This window comes from Onychostoma macrolepis, chromosome 03 (assembly GCF_012432095.1).
Source record: "Onychostoma macrolepis isolate SWU-2019 chromosome 03, ASM1243209v1, whole genome shotgun sequence".
In the NCBI taxonomy this organism is placed as follows: Eukaryota; Metazoa; Chordata; class Actinopteri; order Cypriniformes; family Cyprinidae; genus Onychostoma; species Onychostoma macrolepis.
Window position 1 is genome coordinate 31,873,691 of NC_081157.1, and position 18,864 is coordinate 31,892,554.

The following is an 18,864-nucleotide window of genomic DNA, read 5'->3' on the forward strand; positions in this document are numbered from 1 at the left end:
GCAGCTTCACTTTTAAGGACGAGTGAGACACACCCGGTACTGCCACACACATACATATGTACTAGGCATGGGACGATAACCGGTTTCAAGGTATACCGCGGTTTGGAAAATTTTCAAAACCACAAAAATTTTCCGTTATACCGTTCCTGCGGTATCCGCAATTTTTTTTAACACCCACACTTTTCCCAGTGAGAGGGTTCAACACCCGCACTTTTTCTGCAGTTTTGCACAAACGCATTACAGCAGTCGCTCCTCCGTTTCTCTGGCCGCTCTGTGTCTGCGCTCGCTGCGGCTGCCTCCTCTCCCCTCCCTCTCAAACATGACACCGGCTTTGAGTGTGACCGGCTGATAATTGGCTGTTCTGCCTTAGTCCCGCCTCTCTTGGTGTGTTAGATTTATCGGTCAGCTCGTGCTGAGGAGGCGGGAACTCATGGTTATGGTTATTTACATCTCTCTTTGCCAGGTACTTTGAATGAGTGTTTATGCTTTCGAGGTTTAAATAAGCTTGATATGTGTTTGGGAAGATGTTCTGTTTATGTTTTGTTGACATGTCGAGTGTTTTCTGTATTATATTTAGTTTTTTTAGACTAATGGTACATACGTATTTAGTCTGCTATGCTGTGTATGGATTTACATTGAAAGCACCGGAATTTCATCTTTCTTTTTGACTACATAAATATCAGAAATGGCATCAAATTGCATATTTTTACTCAGTTTGAGCACCTAAATAAAACTCAGATGGGCTTTTTTTTTAAATCTATGGGTATGAGCTCTATATTCTCTTATATCATTATCTCTATGATAATGTATTAAAAATTATACTCAACAAAAAAACATGAAAAATTTTATTTTTAAGTTTATTTATTTTGTCTAAAGGTTCAATAATCTGTTCCACAAAAGGAAATAGACTATTATTTCATAATAATAGGCTTTACAGTGATGAGGACACAGACATAGTAAAGAGTACAATAGAACTCTGTCAATTACAAATTCACTTTACAGATGAACTGAGGAGAGACCTCAAAAAAAAAGAAAAAAGAAAAAGAAAAACAGCAGCGGAAGAAAGTTCTGAGAGCAGACAAAGAAAAATCACTGTGAGACAGAGACAGGGGAAGACCTGAAAAAAGACACAATGTCTGATTACAGGATTTGAGTGCCCTAGATCCCACTGAAAAGTCATTGAAATGTCACAGTATGCACTCATACATAATACAGTATTCTTATGATGTTACTGTGATGCGAAGCATCTCTTCAGTTCCTCTGGATCGTCAGGAATGGATGCATGTCTAAGAAGAAGTGACAAATCAGGTATTTATCAGCCTGAAATTGTGTTGAGATACATTATGTTTGGTGAAGACACATGTTTGGCTTGCTGGAGTAATATTGCATCCCTTTTTTTCTGCATTTGATATAGTGTAATAAAGAGAGTCTAGCAGTTTACGAGACAGTGGTGTCCTGGATATAAAAAACGCTGGGTGCCTTTATCTGTCCTGTCAGTGGAGCTTCTGGTTAAATTCCAGGTAAATTATGTTTTTCTTTAACTAGACTAATGGTTTCCAGAGCCAGTGCCAGTTTACATTTATAAAGCATAACAATGAGATTCCAGTAGTAAAAAAACCCATTGATTTTCTCCACAGAGAAATTGATTTTTTTATCAGTAATGTATAAGTCTTTCAAAACAGACCTGCCTTGAGCTTCTGCAGTAGCCACAAGTCAATGTGATTTCAAAATTGTGGTTACAAGTCTGTTGCTCAGTAAATACCTACACTATCAATAAATCCTGAAAACCACAAATCAGATAAATCTGTTACTGTGACCTTCAATGAAGCACTAAAGCCGAGCTCACACTTCAGGATTTTTTGCCCGATTTAGCCCCAATTTCCCCCTCCCGAGAATCGGAGCAAAAATCTTGTCGAGCACATCGATCGGCTCCAATGTTCGGCGCAGATTATCTGGTAATGTGAGGCGTTCACCGATCGAATCTTGCACCTCCCGATGTGCTCGCACACAAATCAGGGCCACCCCGATCATATCAAACATGTTTGATATTTAGGATTTAAATTGGGATGATGACGGCTATATGATTTCGTCAGTACATTCACAATAGCCAATGCGCGACCGCAAAACAGCTGCTGTACAGCTCCGTTGAATAGTGGAGACGGAGGAAACTGCTTCTTGACATTTTGTAGTAACGTGACTGTCTGTATAATGTGTCGAAAACGTATCACAAATGTAAGGAGAAAGAGAAGCGCTGGGGTGAAATCGCCTCAATTTTGAATTTACCGGGTGAGTGCAGAAAGCTGCTAGCACGCTAGCTAACGTATGTAAACTTCACTGAAATATCAATGACGATCTGCTGTGTGAGATCACGTGAGGCGCTCCCTCTAGCATGATATCTTGTAGTGTGTGATGCGCCACGATCTTCAGATCTTGACTGTGTGCATGTTTAAGATTTGAGGGAATATAATCTGCAAAGATTCTCCTTATGTTTGCGCTGCAACCAGATTTCATAATCGGTTAGGATTTTAAAACTCCTGTAGTGTGAGCCAGGCTTAAATGACATAAATTCGATGTCCCTATTTGAATATTTCGCAATACACCTAAAATATAGCTCATTGTCTTTATTCTTAAAATCGTTTTATATTGTAGAAATGTGGTTCTATCATTTGCCATTAGCTGATTATTCGCAAAGCTTCTTGGGATAGTGGTTCATTCCAACAATCGTCTCCTGTTTTGACTTGCTTTGTGTTTGAATCCATGTAAACCTCAATAGTGATTCACACTCAAAAATCTATGAGTTCTGTTTTTAATATTCACATGGGAAAAATAAAATAAAATGAATAAAAACAGTAAAAGCAAAGCATTGAGGTTTGGATAGTAGTTAATTCCCTGAAGTACTCGTTATTCCAGTTTTTCAGTAATGTTTAGTCTGATTCGTAACTCTTCAATGAAAGATTCTTTTCAATCCCTGTGGAGATGAGTGAGAAAAATACTTCCAGAACCAAGGCTTCTGAAAAAGTGGGCGGACACTGTTGGCTTGCGCTGTATTGCCTCATATATTGAAATTGCATCACAGAAGTTCCTTGCTTTGATAGGCTGGGGGAAAAGTAATAGGCAGGCACAGTCCCCTAAAGATTGATCTTCCGTTTCCACTTTAAACGGGCCATCTTGCAACACATCAGAGCCCAAATCCCATCAGGCGATGCACACTCAACATTAAATCTGTTGTTTTATGCAGTGCATGTATCTACAGCCTATCGCAATGCTCAGCACTAAGGACCAATCTTTTCTGCACTGCTTTTCAGTGCTGACACTCCACCACTGCTGAATCTACAGGGCCACGGCAAAAGAAAAGAAATAATATTATGCCCAAGTTGTGGGAGTGAATTGAATGTAATGAGATAAACAGACCACGTAGCACAAAATAATGGCAAGAAAACGAATTTACTGCATTGTGTTTCACACCACGATACACACGATTCACAAATAAATGAGCTGGTTCTTTCAGTGAACTGTTCAAGGGATGGTTTCATAACAAATCATTCACTGAATGTACTCACTTACTGAACCACAAGTCATGTACAACTTGAAATGAAGCATGAAATTATTTATGAACTAAAAGTTCATGAAACTTAAATTACTTTACTATTGTTCATATGATAATTTGTATTATATTGGTCATTACTTTCAACTAAAACCAAATCTAAAGCCAGTCACTGAAATTAAAATGTAATAATTATATGAATAATTAAAATATTATATGAAAACCTTAAACTTAAGAAAACTTAGAAATGTCACCTTGACAACTAACTGAAATAAAAGTTTAAGTATGAACATTTCTTAAAAAAATTAATAAATAAAAAACTACAATTTAAATAAAAATAAATTAAAGCTAAATAGAAATATTAAAAAACTAATAAAAAAGACAAAAGCACATCACAAAATTACCAAAAAAAAAACCTAAAATGAAAACTTAAAAACATTTAAATATTAGAATAAAAGCTAATTCCTAACATAACTATGAATTACACCTCTACAACTTTAAATGTTACAAAAATAGTTTTTTTTAATTTTAAGACTTTAAGACCTTTTTTAAGACCTACACCGATAAAATTAATACCATATGAGTGGGGTAGGGAAATGTCTATGGTAACATATTAAACTGTAAAATGACTGTAAAAAGCATGATTTAGGCCTAGAGTTCAGATAAAGGTTTTCATCATTTTATTAATGATACACTTCACATTCCAGCCTTTAAACCATTTTTAAATTAATTTAAAATTAAACATTTTTAAAAATTTAAAACTTCAAGACTTTTTAAGGACCCTCAGAAACATGCATGTATCTCCCATGATGTGAAAAGAACATTCCGTAGGAAACCTGCCCACCACACACATTTTTCCACCCTTTCATCACCTATTCTCCTACTCTTCCAATGTCTTTTCCTTGCCATTCTCTACTTTCCTTTCTCTGATTCCCACTGAATTGTCTGTCCACTTGTCTTTCAGTAGAAGGAAAAACCTTACAGCTCTTTTCAATCATCCCGGTCTCGTTTCTGTGAAAAGACTCTCTGAAGACAGACAGAAACTATGTATTAAAACAACCTCTCTCCTTTTTCCAATCGCAGGCTATTCTTAGCACATCACTTGAGTGTGTTTATTGGCTGACAGCTGCAAATTAAACACAGTGTGCTGATATAAGAATTGACGTTCAATTTCACCTGGCAATTACACAAGCATAGCGAGACCCAGTAGCTCCCTGAAACATAAAGAACTTATCTGGATGCACTTCTCAGATTAAGGGAGCACAATATGTGGTCCAAAGAAATTAATAAAGCCTTGAATCAACTTTGCCACACCTACAGTTTCAAAAACATTGCGTAGGAAATGTGCATGAATGGTTTTATAAGTTCAGACTTTAACAAGCAGCTCACATCCAACTCATGTCGAATGAACCGCAACAAAATAAACACCGAATTCATGCTATGTCTAAAATGATGAATTAAGCTCCCTGAAAAGCACTAAAAGAAGAAATGTTCTTTGTACATCTGAACAAGAATCGTTACATTTCTTTCTATTTACATCCCTAATCACAGCCCAGACCTTTAACTAGCCTACACTAAAGAATGCTTCACAGAGCAATAAACAAATCCTTATTTGTCATTGTGAAATGTTCAGGAACATTACAATAGGTGGTACAGAGCACAGAAGCATATCAATAATGCTATTTTATACAGCTGAATAAAACACAATGTAAATATACAGTGAGGAAAATAAGTATTTGAACACCCTGCTATTTTGCAAGTTCTCCCACTTAGAAATCATGGAGGGGTCTGAAATTGTCATCGTAGGTGCATGTCCACTGTGAGAGACATAATCTAATAAAAAAAATCCAGAAATCACAATGTATGATTTTTTAACTATTTATTTGTATGATACAGCTGCAAATAAGTATTTGAACACCTGTCTATCAGCTAGAATTCTGACCCTCAAAGACCTGTTAGTCTGCCTTTAAAATGTCCACCTCCACTCCATTTATTATCCTAAATTAGATGCACCTGTTTGAGGTCGTTAGCTGCATAAAGACACCTGTCCACCCCATACAATCAGTAAGAATCCAACTACTAACATGGCCAAGACCAAAGAGCTGTCCAAAGACACTAGAGACAAAATTGTACACCTCCACAAGGCTGGAAAGGGCTACAGGAAATTGCCAAGCAGCTTGGTGAAAAAGGTCCACTGTTGGAGCAATCATTAGAAAATGGAAGAAGCTAAACATGACTGTCAATCTCCCTCGGACTGGGGCTCCATGCAAGATCTCACCTCGTGGGGTCTCAATGATCCTAAGAAAGGTGAGAAATCAGCCCAGAACTACACGGGAGGAGCTGGTCAATGACCTGAAAAGAGCTGGGACCACCGTTTCCAAGGTTACTGTTGGTAATACACTAAGGCGTCATGGTTTGAAATCATGCATGGCACGGAAGGTTCCCCTGCTTAAACCAGCACATGTCCAGGCCGACTTAAGTTTGCCAATGACCATTTGGATGATCCAGAGGAGTCATGGGAGAAAGTCATGTGGTCAGATGAGACCAAAATATAACTTTTGGTCATAATTCCACTAAACGTGTTTGGAGGAAGAAGAATGATGAGTACCATCCCAAGAACACCATCCCTACTGTGAAGCATGGGGTGGTAGCATCATGCTTTGGGGTGTTTTTCTGCACATGGGACAGGGCGACTGCACTGTATTAAGGAGAGGATGACCGGGGCCATGTATTGTGAGATTTTGGGGAACAACCTCCTTCCCTCAGTTAGAGCATTGAAGATGGGTCGAGGCTGGGTCTTCCAACATGACAATGACCAAGCACACAGCCAGGATAACCAAGGAGTGGCTCTGTAAGAAGCATATCAAGGTTCTGGCGTGGCCTAGCCAGTCTCCAGACCTAAACCCAATAGAGAATCTTTGAGGGAGCTCAAAGCCAGAAACCTGACTGATCTAGAGAAGATCTGTGTGGAGGAGGGCCAAAATCCCTCCTGCAGTGTGTGCAAACCTGGTGAAAAACTACAGGAAACGCTTTGACCTCTGTAATTGCAAACAAAGGCTACTGTACCAAATATTAACATTGATTTTCTCAGGTGTTCAAATACTTATTTGCAGCTGTATCATACAAATAAATAGTTAAAAATCATACATTGTGATTTCTGGATTTTTTTTTTAGATTATGTCTCTCACAGTGGACATGCACCCACGATGACAATTTCAGACCCTCCATGATTTCTAAGTGGGAGAACTTGCAAAATAGCAGGGTGTTCAAATACTTATTTTCCTCACTGTATATGTGTATATATATATATATATATATATATATATATATATACACATATTATGCACTGTGGGTGACAGGGTGATCAAGATAAAGCAAGCACGCATTTTTCATGACTACAGCTCTGTGTGTGCTTTATGGCACACTTATCTTTAAAAGGAAGGTGTGAGGGCTGGATTTAATTTAGATCTGATCTTCAAAAACTCTAATTTAATCCTATTTCGTGAGGTGATTAAAGGAAAAGAATCATCTAGAAAACAAAAAGAGCGCAGCTGGATCAGTCTTCCTTGCCTTCGGGGGATTGCTATTCAAGCAACTGAAGATTTTGACAAAGTGCTTGTTATTCTAAAAGGCCAACCGAAGGAAATGTTAAACTCAGCTGGATGAACAATGTGTGTAAAGATATGCCTGAATGGCACATCATCTTCAAATCAGCAGAGATGTGATCATCAAAGCCCAATTAAGGCCAAATCACACACTTACCCACACAAACACATAAACAAACACAAGACAACATTGCTGCTACAAGGACATGAGAATGTCTGCAACATTACTTATAGAGAATCCGCCCTATTGTCCTGCTTCTTAACTCTTTCTGAATTTATTTCTGAATCTCACTCTCTCTCGAGCTGCTACTCACAAAAAAAGTAAAAACATTTACCCATTATGCAAGAAATGCCGATTTCTTAACAGTATCTCACTTTTTGACATTCAAAACCCCTGCTGCTTACTGCTTTATACCCCCTACTGCTTTAATATCTAGTTCCATTGGCAGCAGTGGAGTAGAACAGCTTCTTTCCCACTTAGACATCTCTCATCTTCACATACACATGAATTTCTATTATTTAGACAATTAAAATACATTTGGGCTACTATTACTAGTTCTATCGCAAACGTCAGCAATCGGTGAATGGAGGACACTGTGATCGGAGCTGTTTTTGTTGCGTCGTGGGCTTCGCGGTAAGGGAGATGGAATATAAACGCACAATTCATGCAATTAAAAGAGCGCGAAAATCTGACTAAATCCACTAAAACAACTTGCAGTGTTACATATCATCACAATGCTGAACACAACACTGCAGACAACAGGTAAATGCTGTTATCGCTATTTTCCAAGTTCGTGGTGTAAATGCTGGGTAGGCGGTGTTTCGTATGCGTTTGGGCAATCAGCATACACTTAGGTCATTGGTAGTTTCTATAAAACAGTTTTAGACCCTACTCTGAAGCAGGAGCTAATATTAGTTCCACCAAACGGAGTTCCTAGAGCTAAATACGTTCCTAGTTCCTGCAGTGTGAACACACAAAAAAGCAGGAACTTCCACCAATAGTTCTAGGAACTATGAAAAGGCTCCTGCTGTGCGAAAGCGCCTATTGTCATGTACCAAAACTAAATTATTAGACATGCACCATGGTATTTAGCTACATTGTCCAAAAATGTTTCACAATCCTATCCTGACATTCTAAGGAACCCCATACATAATACAAGGGAGGAAAAAAACAAGATAAAGTGGCCACAAATTAAAAATTTGTTCTCATTACTTTTTAATTTGTTCCCTTGTTTAAGGGAAATTGTGGCCACATTGTACCAATTCATTCCACAAATCATGACCATGGTAGAGCAAATTAGCACAGCATGGTCGTGACTCTTGATTCACCTAAAACACTGTTACGATTTAACTAAAACAGGGGTTAGAGTGACACAGAACAAGAGAAGAAAGAAGTAAACAAAAAAATACACACACACACTTTTAAAAGAGCTTCAAAGAACAGAACAGGAAGCTGTTGACATTGCAGGTGGCTCCTGAGAGCACTAAAAACTTTAGACCAAAACCGAGCATTATCAATCCAGACAACAGTCTTACCATAGATAGAAAAGGCACCCCAGAGCTTCCTCCCTGGGCTATTTTCACTGGTCCGTTTTGCTTTGTAAAGCTTATAAGCCTTCAGCAATTATCTGAGAAGATCCGAATAAAACTCCGGTGGCCCTGGCTTGTTTTACTAAAACGTAAAGTCATGGAGGAGGCCACCAGCTCTTGCAACCCAAGGACTGTTAAAATACAACTCTTGGCACTACACAAAAAAAAGCACTATAAGAAAACAACACATTTTCCCCAACTGTCAACAGCAGTGAGAGCCCCAGAGCAGGGTCATTGCAGGATGTAAGTGAAAACTCAATACTCATGGCATCAGCATACTACAAATGAGTCACAGCAGAGAGGAGCACAGGAGGACACAGAGTCAAAATCAGAGACAGCGCCACAGGGAAGCACTGTGACTCACCACATCTAAAATACACGATCGAAGCCATATAATTACCGAGTGTTGTTGTGGTCAATACACAATCATAGGAAGAATCAAAAAGATGGAAATGTTTACCAACATTGCAGAGCGGTTGGTGGCTGTCCTCTCTCACGCTCTTTACTGAGGTGTTGCATTGTGGGATGTGAAGGGAGCTTAATTTGTATTACCCTGTTCTGGTATTAGATGATGGTGATAGAGGAAACAATACAAGAGGAATAAACCAAACCTTATTGATTCATCTTACCATATTAGTTATCGGATCATATTAGAGCTTTTTATGTATCCATAACTGACAACATTGGATATTTAATTGTACATTTATTTGTACATCTTAGTTCACCATTGCTGTCACTTAAAGCTTTTCATTTAACAACGATATTAAATTAAATCTTTCGCAAATCTTAAAATGATAAAATCCATTTTTCAAATGATCTAATTTTTATACTGCCTACATTTACTTTAAAAAAAAAAAAAGCTAGTTTAGTGATTTATTTTAATTTATTCAGACAACATAAATAAAACCCCTTTATCAGTAATTTGCCATAACATAAAAATAATTATCAGCTTATCTCCATCAGTCATACATTTAATATTGATTTTTATTTTTTATTTTTGACTGCACTCTTAAAAATAAAGGTTCTTTATTTGGCATTAATAGTTCAAACAAGAATCTTTAACATTCATGGAATTTTCCCACTACACAAAAAAAAGATTCTTTATAGTGGAAAATGTTTTTTTAAAAAAAGAAATCAGTTTTTCTACACAAGAATACTTTTTTTTGTTTTGTTTTGTTTTTTTTAACACTGAAAGGTTCTCTGTGAAACCAAAAATGGTTCTATGGCATTGCTACGAAAACCCCCTTTTGGAATCATTTTTGAGATTGTACCAACTTTCCAACATATTGCCGGCATTTACGCAACCATTTGCACAGTATCACTTCAATTTCACATGTAAATGAGGATGTCAGAATGGTCTCAGACTGGTAAAAATTCAGTCAAACGCTGTCATTCGTGACCAGTCGGATCTAAGTACTGTATATCACACAGCGTGACATAAAAGATGGTTGATGTCACACAGTCTGGCTTGGCTTTCACCCAACAGTCAAATTATTCTCATATTGCCTGTAATTTCATGAGAAAGTCTAGAAGCGACAGGAAACGATGGATGAACCAATTGGGAATCGGAAAAGGCTAGAGTCAAACTTGGGTAACCTGCACATAATCATCACTACACAACATGCCAGAGCATGTGCATGCACAAACACACATAAGATATGTCTAACCTTGTTTCATCACTAAAACGTGATTATGAGCAGTAACTAAATACTAATTTTTAGTCTAAAATATATAGAAAAAGATTTGCTTGATAAAGTATTAACTGTTTTCAAAAATATTTGTGTTGATCCAGTGTTTTCTGCGTCTCAGAGTGGTTTAGTTCACCACTCCATCTCTGCATCTGTGAGTTTAACATGCATTTGGCAATTCAATGTGCTCCAGTTATGCTGTATTTTTACATTTGCATAATTTCCAACATTTTCGTGGACAGATGATTACAGCAGTCACTACATTTGTAATGAGAATTGTTTGTAAACCAGTAGTCACAGAAACATAAAAGGCTCCCCTGCAGGTTTTTTTTTTTTTTTTTGTGAACATAAAAGCTTGAGAGTGTAACTGAAGATCTTAAGACAATTTTACTACTGCTGTGAAAACAATTAATATACGTATTTATTTTTTTATTTTACAGTGCAGTTGTATTACAACTCAAATATTTTTCTGTAATAATCATAATAATATTATTGCATTAATAATGTATTTTCATTATTGTAACTATAATATAATCACCCTTAGAGCTATCAGATCTGACAAATTCCAGACAACAGATTCATTTGATAAGAAAATACTTTGATTACGGTCAAAGGTAGTTTAACTTCAAATTAACCGTTTAAATTGTATGTCCTTAATTTTGTGTCAGCTCTTCTTCGTGGTATTGAAAATAGTACAAATTAGCTACAAATTTCTAGTGACAACACTTGTATTATCCTAAAAGACCTACTCATAACACAAAACTAGCACAGATATGAAACATGAAACTGCTGCTGGTTGGCATTTTCTTCATTTCTTTTTCTTTTCGATTCCATCCTCTCTAAGGGATAGCACACTCAAGCCCATGTTTGAGCAAAAAAAGCACTTATATTGCAAAGAAAGTATGTCTTCATCCACTCTTGTGGAATCAGTATGAGTGTTTCTATATTCTTTAGTGCCAGACTATTAGCATACATTAGCACCTACTGTATCAGCCCACATGCAGGGCAGAAGGAACATGCAGACACAATACACATAATATCCTGTTCACGGCTCTGCATGTGAAGAATTTCATCAGGTCATGCCATACCAGACTCACTCCTTCCTTTGATATCTGCTGCCTACACGTGAAGCACTTATCTTTAAAATGGAGGAAATCTTCAAAGTAAAGCAGCTTGCACAGCCATTTGATGTCCTGGCCTCTCAGTGTGTGATAACACACGGCCTGTCGGTGAACAGAGGGTCATGACAATACAGCAAGGTCAATACAGTAATACAGACAGGATGTACATTTGACTCATGTAATAATATGTTCATTCTCTCTCTCGCTCTCTGAAGATACATAAAGAGAAGCTTAAATCATTCTGGCTACACAGCGGTTACAACCAAAGGAGTAAATAATACCCAGAGAAAGATGTCTGTTAGCATTCCCAAACTGTAAAACATACCCTGTTAAATATACTGTTTAAAAAAAATAAATAACTGAAGCCGTGTGGTTGCCAGAAATTCACAGTAAAATAATATGGTGATAATGCTTCTGGTATTACAAGATAATATTTCACAACTTATTATTATATATTTCATTAAGTGATATAAGGTTAATTTACTAGTACTAAAATCTAATTTTTACATTAAAATGGACAGATATCCACCATTAAGTGGTAAAATATAAAGCTACATGAATCAGGGTTCATTGTAAGTGGCCTAATATAATCAGATAATACACAGATCCAAGACACAATGCTAAAATAATGCAATAAACATTTACCAAACAGCAGAAAATATGATTCAAATCACTAATGTACACTACCAATAACAAAAATGAGAAGAAGAAAAAAAATGATAAAAGTTAATTATATGTGATGCATCACACAGGGACTTCTAGAAATGTCCTTTTTACGGTTTTCCTTGTAAATTATAGAAAATACATAATGCCATGGTCATTCATTTACAGTTTTCACCGTATATGGTTTTACAGTAGCGTTCTTACAGTTTTTTCTGTAAAAATTACTAACATTTTTTCCATGCATCTTAATGGTGATTACTTACATTACTGAAAGTATCTGATCGTCTAAACAATCATTTGAGCTGTAAATGTCATGTGACTTAAATACTCATCATAAAAACACTCATGGGCTGATGGCACCACAAGAACAGGCCCACAGTCCCTCGACTAGCACCTGAACTCAATTTAAACTCGATTCATTTTTCAGCAGTGTAACATCATCTTGGCTATTTTCAAAATACTAAATAAATATACAAAAGTACAAAAAACAAGCTACTTTACTCCAAAAAAAGTCACAAGGCAGCTGAAGCAATCATTAAACACACTCTCCCATAATGTCTCTCTCTCTCCTAAGAAAGTCCAACTCATTTTAGCAAATTGGTTTGTTCGCACAGTTAATTTCAATTAACTGGTTCAAAAAAAAACCCCTGAAATATCAAGTTAAAAACTGTGGTTCATCATTACTAGTTACATAAGAGTTGTTTTCAACTTTGTGTCCCATTAGCTGTATTTACAGTAAATTATTCAATACAAATGAATGCTTAATTAATTGTTCCAAATTATTGCTTCATCCTTAATTGAGTTTTTGTATCCGATACTGCCACATATTGCAAAATCATTCTGATACAAAAAATGCCCCTTAAATAGCTTCAGTGTACAGAGCTACTTTTTGTTAGAAACCAGCAAGAACACTATAATGCCTGTTTGCTGCAAACACTGACTCATAATGTACATCATCAGTGAAAACAAGAAGAGACAGCACAAAGCAGCAGAAAGCAAGCTGGTGCATGGCGTGTGTGTGCAAGTTTGTTTATAATGTGCTTGTGTGCGGTTCGAAGCACTGAGAGCCCACGTGTAGCGACTGAGGGGGGATAAACAGACCTCAACCCCTGAGGAGAACAGCAGCACTCCAACTGAGTATCACACCAGCTATCAACCCTCATCATCTCAGCCTTCAGTACTGAGAAAAACATTATTCACACACAGCTGCGGCTAGCATTTACATCTTCACTCCACTAAAACCACTTTAACCAGTTCAAGACTATCCTAGAGTGACAGTTTTCTTGAAATATTTAGAGCAACAACTTGTAGTCAATTTCATTTCTGATGTATAAATGGCTCTGTCTCACAAACCATTTCTTGTTGCCGTAGGCATGCTGCTGACACAGAGCCTGCTTCAATTTGTAGTCAGCAAATAATTCTTCCAAAGATACTTTGAAATGGTTTTGTTTGCGTCTTTTGTGGCCAAAATGCATTGCGAGGAGCTCAGCAAAAAATGTAGAAGAAGGATCGAGGGAGATAATGGCTACATAAAAAAAAAAGAGTTGTTTTATTCCAGAATCATTAGCAGGCTACATGTAAACAACAGAACGAGACATGAGCATCAGCGAGTCTCATGAGGTTCACATGAGGACCAGAACTTGCCTGAGTGGCTGTTAAGAAAGTTGCTGCCTGTGAAGATCAGTGGCTTATGAGATTCAGTTTCAGTTATGATGCAGTTTATGTAGGCGGAAGCCATCAGCGGTTGGTTTTGAGACAGAGCCATTATGTCTTAAACATAATTTCTGGAGAAAATCGGTTCCTAAGGTAGAAACTGTTCCAAATCCTTGTAGCATTTTGGAAAGAGATGCAACGAATCCTAGACATTCAACACATTATCAATCAGCCCATCACATTACATCAAAACAGAATCACAGTTAAGATGAAAACAGCTGCACCTATAGAGTGAAAACAAGCTGCACACAGAGTCAGAGAGTAGCTTAATAGAGGAGTAAAACTCTTCACTCCACAGCTTAGCATCCAGAACTACACCATCAGCAAGAATCAATATCATCATTTCTTTACAAACCTTTGAAACAGCTGAATGACAAGGATAATCTTTTGAGCTAACAACAGTGAGCCCATAATGCTTTAGTACACAACAGCAGAACACATTTTTTTCCAGGTCTAGCAAGCCTCAAAAAATACCTTATAAAAGAAACACCATGCAGAAACTCACCGCTTTGAAGTCCTGGTGGCTGCACTCCTGGCCCTGGTAACGGCAGTAGAGCATCATCTCCTTCAGGTCGTGGCCCACTCGTTCAGTGAACTCCCGCATGCTGAAGGGCTTGGGCCGGTAGTTAGTGAAGTTGGATTTCTCTGTGAGAAAGGCCAGCACGTGGGGCTCGGCCAGGTGCGGCTCAGGGATCTGCAGATGCACGTCTAGCAGGGCCAACAGTTCCCCGGCGTGGTAGAGGTCATTCTGCGTGAGACGCGTGAAACGGTAGGCGTTCAGATTACAGACGGTGACTGCGGGAAACACTAGGCTGCCAGAAACCACAGCATCCACACTTGTGACGTGGGGGTAGGAGAGGAAGTAAGCCAGCCGCTCGGTGCTCTCCAGGACCAGTAGGACCAGGCTGGCCAGCAAGGCCACGCTCCAGAGCAGACGGCGTGAAGTGGAGCGGTGAGAGGAGGAGGAAGAGTAGGGGAAGATGAAGCGTAAACCGTGCAGGGTGCTTCGATGGGCGAAGGACTGCCAAGATGCGAGGCCTCCCAGGCTCCCCATGCCTCCGCTCTCAGTCTCACGGCTGGCCTCGCTTCCACAGCCCTCCTTCAGGTCCATCGCTGACACACACACACCTGCAGGCAGACACACAGTGATTGTCAGTTTAAGCCCAGGCACCTTCTGGCACCTGATTCTGGCTATATTTCACTTCATTAGAGTTTCACAGACACATCAATAATATATCATGGAATACAGAGTCTTTCTTGAAGCGGCGGGTTTGACACAAACATGAAGAGACACTGTGACACTGTAAGGCTTTATGAAAAAACATAAAACTGAATGTAGACACCAGTGAGAGAGAGGATTTATATAACATGAACCCTACTGACCAGAGAAGCTGAAACAATTTTAGACACAGAAAGAAGAAAGAAAGGAAAGAAGTACGACTGAAAGAAAAAGAAAGATGGAAGGAAAGAGAGAAAGACAGGACAAAGGATGGGATGGATGAAAGAGAACGAGGAAGGAAAATGAGAGAGAAAGAAGAATGAGAAGGCAGGCAGGAAGGAAGGATGGAAGGAAGGTGAAAAAGATTGGGTGGAAGGAAGAAAGCAAGCAAACAAGAAACGAAGAAAGCAAGGAAGGAGAAAGAAAAATCAGGAGAAAGGAGAAAGAACACAAAGGAAGAAGGTATGAAGAAATGATGAAAATACATAAGAAAAGAAAAAAATATTTCAGCAGATATACACTAACACATGCTCAGACAGAGACAAATCAAGGTACACAGACCCCCTGACATCATAGCCAAACTGTCTCCTGTCCAATCAGAGAGAGTGACACACATACAGAGAGAAAGACAGGGTCCATTGAACACTAGTAGTCAGAGCTGCTCCTATAAATAAATATCAGGCTGGACCACACACACACATCACTGAGTGAAGGAAGAACAGATCTTGCTCCAGTTAAGCAGTGTGAGAGGGTGGCAATGGAGTGGAAGATGCTGCCCAAGGGTTTCCCTCCGTCTGTCTCTCCACCCACTCCATCATTTCAGCCCCTCCAAATGCCAGGATCCTCCTTCTCTACACCATTTCCTCTTTTTACATCTAGAAATCTCTCTCTAACTTTCTCCCACTTGTTTAAAAGAGGTTAAGACAATGCCCAGAGCAAAAACAGCATGCATTTCTGAAACAAGTTTGGCAATATTGTATTATTACTTAAGAGTCATGCCAATAAAGCCATTTAAACTAAAATGAAAAATGAAAAGCAAATAGCACAGAGCTTAAAAACTATCCCATCCCCCATAAACACATACACACACGGTCACTGGACATCCAAAGGCGATTCTTAGCACCTCACGTAGCCAAACGACACAACATCCAGCCGTACATGAGTGTGTGTGTGTGTGTGTGTGAGAGAGAGAGAGAGAGAGAGAGAGAGAGGGAGGCGGGTCAGAGAGGGCTGGAGAAGATGTTGTCGTTGATCCTGAGTCGACGGAGAGTGTAAACGCGAGCTTCTCCTAGTCTCGTGCTTCCCGCGCTAGTCCAACCAAACCATCACGCGTCCGGTGCTTCAAGCTCCTCGCCGTATCCACGCGAGCGACAACTCAGCCGGTACAGATGTGAGATACCCGCTCACTTTCACATGTAAAAAACGCAAACTGAGGTAAAGAGAGAGAGAAAGGCTGGTTCGCTCTTGCTCTTCACGAAACGCTGTGCCGTCTTTCCTCTCTCGCGCTCGCTTTTCTCTCCTCTCCTCCCGCGTGCGTTCATACTCCACTCCTCTCCGCTTAGAGCGTGATGGATGGATACAAGAAGCAGATTGTGGGTAAAAGGAGGAACGGGGAGACTGGAAAGAATCAAATATGAGAAAGGGGAGAGGCAGGGAACACAGAGAGTGAGAAAAGAGGGGGAGATGACAGATACTGTATTTGGTGCCCGGCGGCCAACTGACTGTCATAACACTGAAAATGTGTAATGGAAACTGTGAGGCATCTTTAAGTTTAATGCTTGCGTGTGCACAACATTCAAGGCACAAACACTTGAGGGAGGGGGACTGAGAAAAGCAATATGACTGAAAGAGATAGACAAGAAAAAAAAAGGTATATAAAAACAGGGATGGAGAAAGAGAGCGAGAGATGCTACAAGTGTGTGTTGTAATGCAAGCAGACAGGACAAGAGAGAGAGAGAGAGAGAGCAAAGAGACTGTGAGATGAAAAATAAGATGACAGCGAGAGCTGAATTTGGAGGAAAGTAAGGATTTGCCAGAAGGGGATAAAAATAAAATTTAAATGGATGAGAGCAGCTGGTGAAAAATTTGATATATAAAAAAATATATGTCATTCCTCCATCTCCAAGCTCCACTGTAGAAGATCATTCTACAATACTTTTCACATTTATTTCTCCTTCCATCTCTCCTTCTGACAGTCATGTAGTGCAACTTTTTGGAAATGACATTGTCTACGCCACGTTTTTCACGGCTCATCTGGCTGGAGACGCCAGACTGCATTAAGACAGCAGAGCCTGAGGAACTGGACGGATACTTGAGCTCTCTTCACCTCTCATAAACCTTCCCACATCAAGCCAGAACAAGACAGAAAGAAGCTTGTTTTATCTTTCACAACAGACCGTAAATGTCTTTCTCTGTTTCTTTGTCGTTTTTTTTTTTTTTTCTTGGTTAGGTGAGGTGGAGAAAATGTTCCTCTCTATTTCATTGCCCTTGACACCCATTTCATTCTCCCTCTCCCTCATCAGTCTCTCTCTCCCACACTTTCATTCCCTCATTCCAGTTCCCTGATTTTCTCATCCGTTTCGGCCCTGGGTACGCAGATGTGAGGAACAGAGAAGGGGAACGAGCAAAGAGGTAATTTATGAACCTCTGCAAATACATTTACGCAAAATGGGTGTACAGGACACACACACACAGCTCTGATTCTAGGCGAGGAGAGCGTTTGGCACACAGATCAATATGCAAGGCTGGAACTTTATATTGGAGCTCTGGCAGCCTGTAATGACACGAGCTCAGCTAAAGCTGGAAGAGTAAAGGGGATGTGAGACACACAGTCATGACCTGACAGAAAAATTACATAATGCCTGAAGCATCATGTCCATTCACCCGAATGGATATTAAATGTAACTTTCCAAAACAAATTATGGTATCTTCCAACAAAAACCTCCTACCAACCCCATGCTTTTTTCACTTAAAATGTGCTGGGTTTTTTTACCTAAAATAATTGTGCATGTTAATTTATGTTTTTGAGAGAAAAAAAGGGGGGATATTCAGTAAAAACAGTAATATTGTGAACGTAAAAAACACATTTGTACATAATATACATAAATTACATATCTTCTATTTTAATATAATGTAAAATGCAATATACACCTGTGATGGCAAAGCTTAATTTTGTAGTAGGCATTACTCCGGTCTTCAGTGTCACATGATCCTTCAGAAAACATTCTGTGCTGCCAAATATTTATGTGGAAACATGATCCTTGGATGACTAAAAAGTTCAAACAGATCTTTTGTAACATATAAGTGTATTTACTGTCACTTTTGTTCAATTTAATATGCCTCTGCTGAATAAAAAAGCTAACCCCAAACTTTGACCTGTCTAAAATGCTATGGCAAACATCATCAATCACAAATGTCAGTTCAATCAAGGTGTACCTTCCAGAAATCATGTTCACCCACACATCACTCAAAACTTGTATGACTTTTTTTCCTGTGGAATAACATTAAAGCAGCATTTTCCATTCAACAAAAATGAATGGTAATTAATGGCTCTCAAGTTGGATTTTGGTTGGATTATTTTAAAATGATTAGATCAGATTCCTTTTTCATATAAATGAAAATGTATTAGTAGATTTCCCATCTCATATTTACCGATAATTTTTTTTTTTTTTTGCATTTGTATTTGCTCACCAAGTGACCCTGAACTAACACTATACCCTTC

General features: G+C 38.7%; 1 protein-coding gene across 2 annotated transcripts in view; it reads right to left on the reverse strand.

The window, feature by feature from the left end:
- asic2 (acid-sensing (proton-gated) ion channel 2) overlaps positions 1-16,732 on the reverse strand; it is a 440,995-nt gene extending 424,263 nt beyond the window's left edge. The window contains exons 1-2 of one of the 2 annotated variants that reach the window (XM_058769337.1): positions 16,228-16,732; positions 14,430-15,052 (exon numbers count right to left, since the gene is read on the reverse strand). In XM_058769337.1, the coding sequence (XP_058625320.1) occupies positions 14,430-15,052; positions 16,228-16,246 (642 nt within the window). In that variant the 5' untranslated portion in view covers positions 16,247-16,732. Of the gene's footprint in view, positions 1-14,429; positions 15,053-15,842 lie in introns of both variants that reach the window. The other variant, XM_058769338.1, reaches the window with a different exon arrangement.
- Between the last annotated feature and the right edge of the window lie 2,132 nt (positions 16,733-18,864).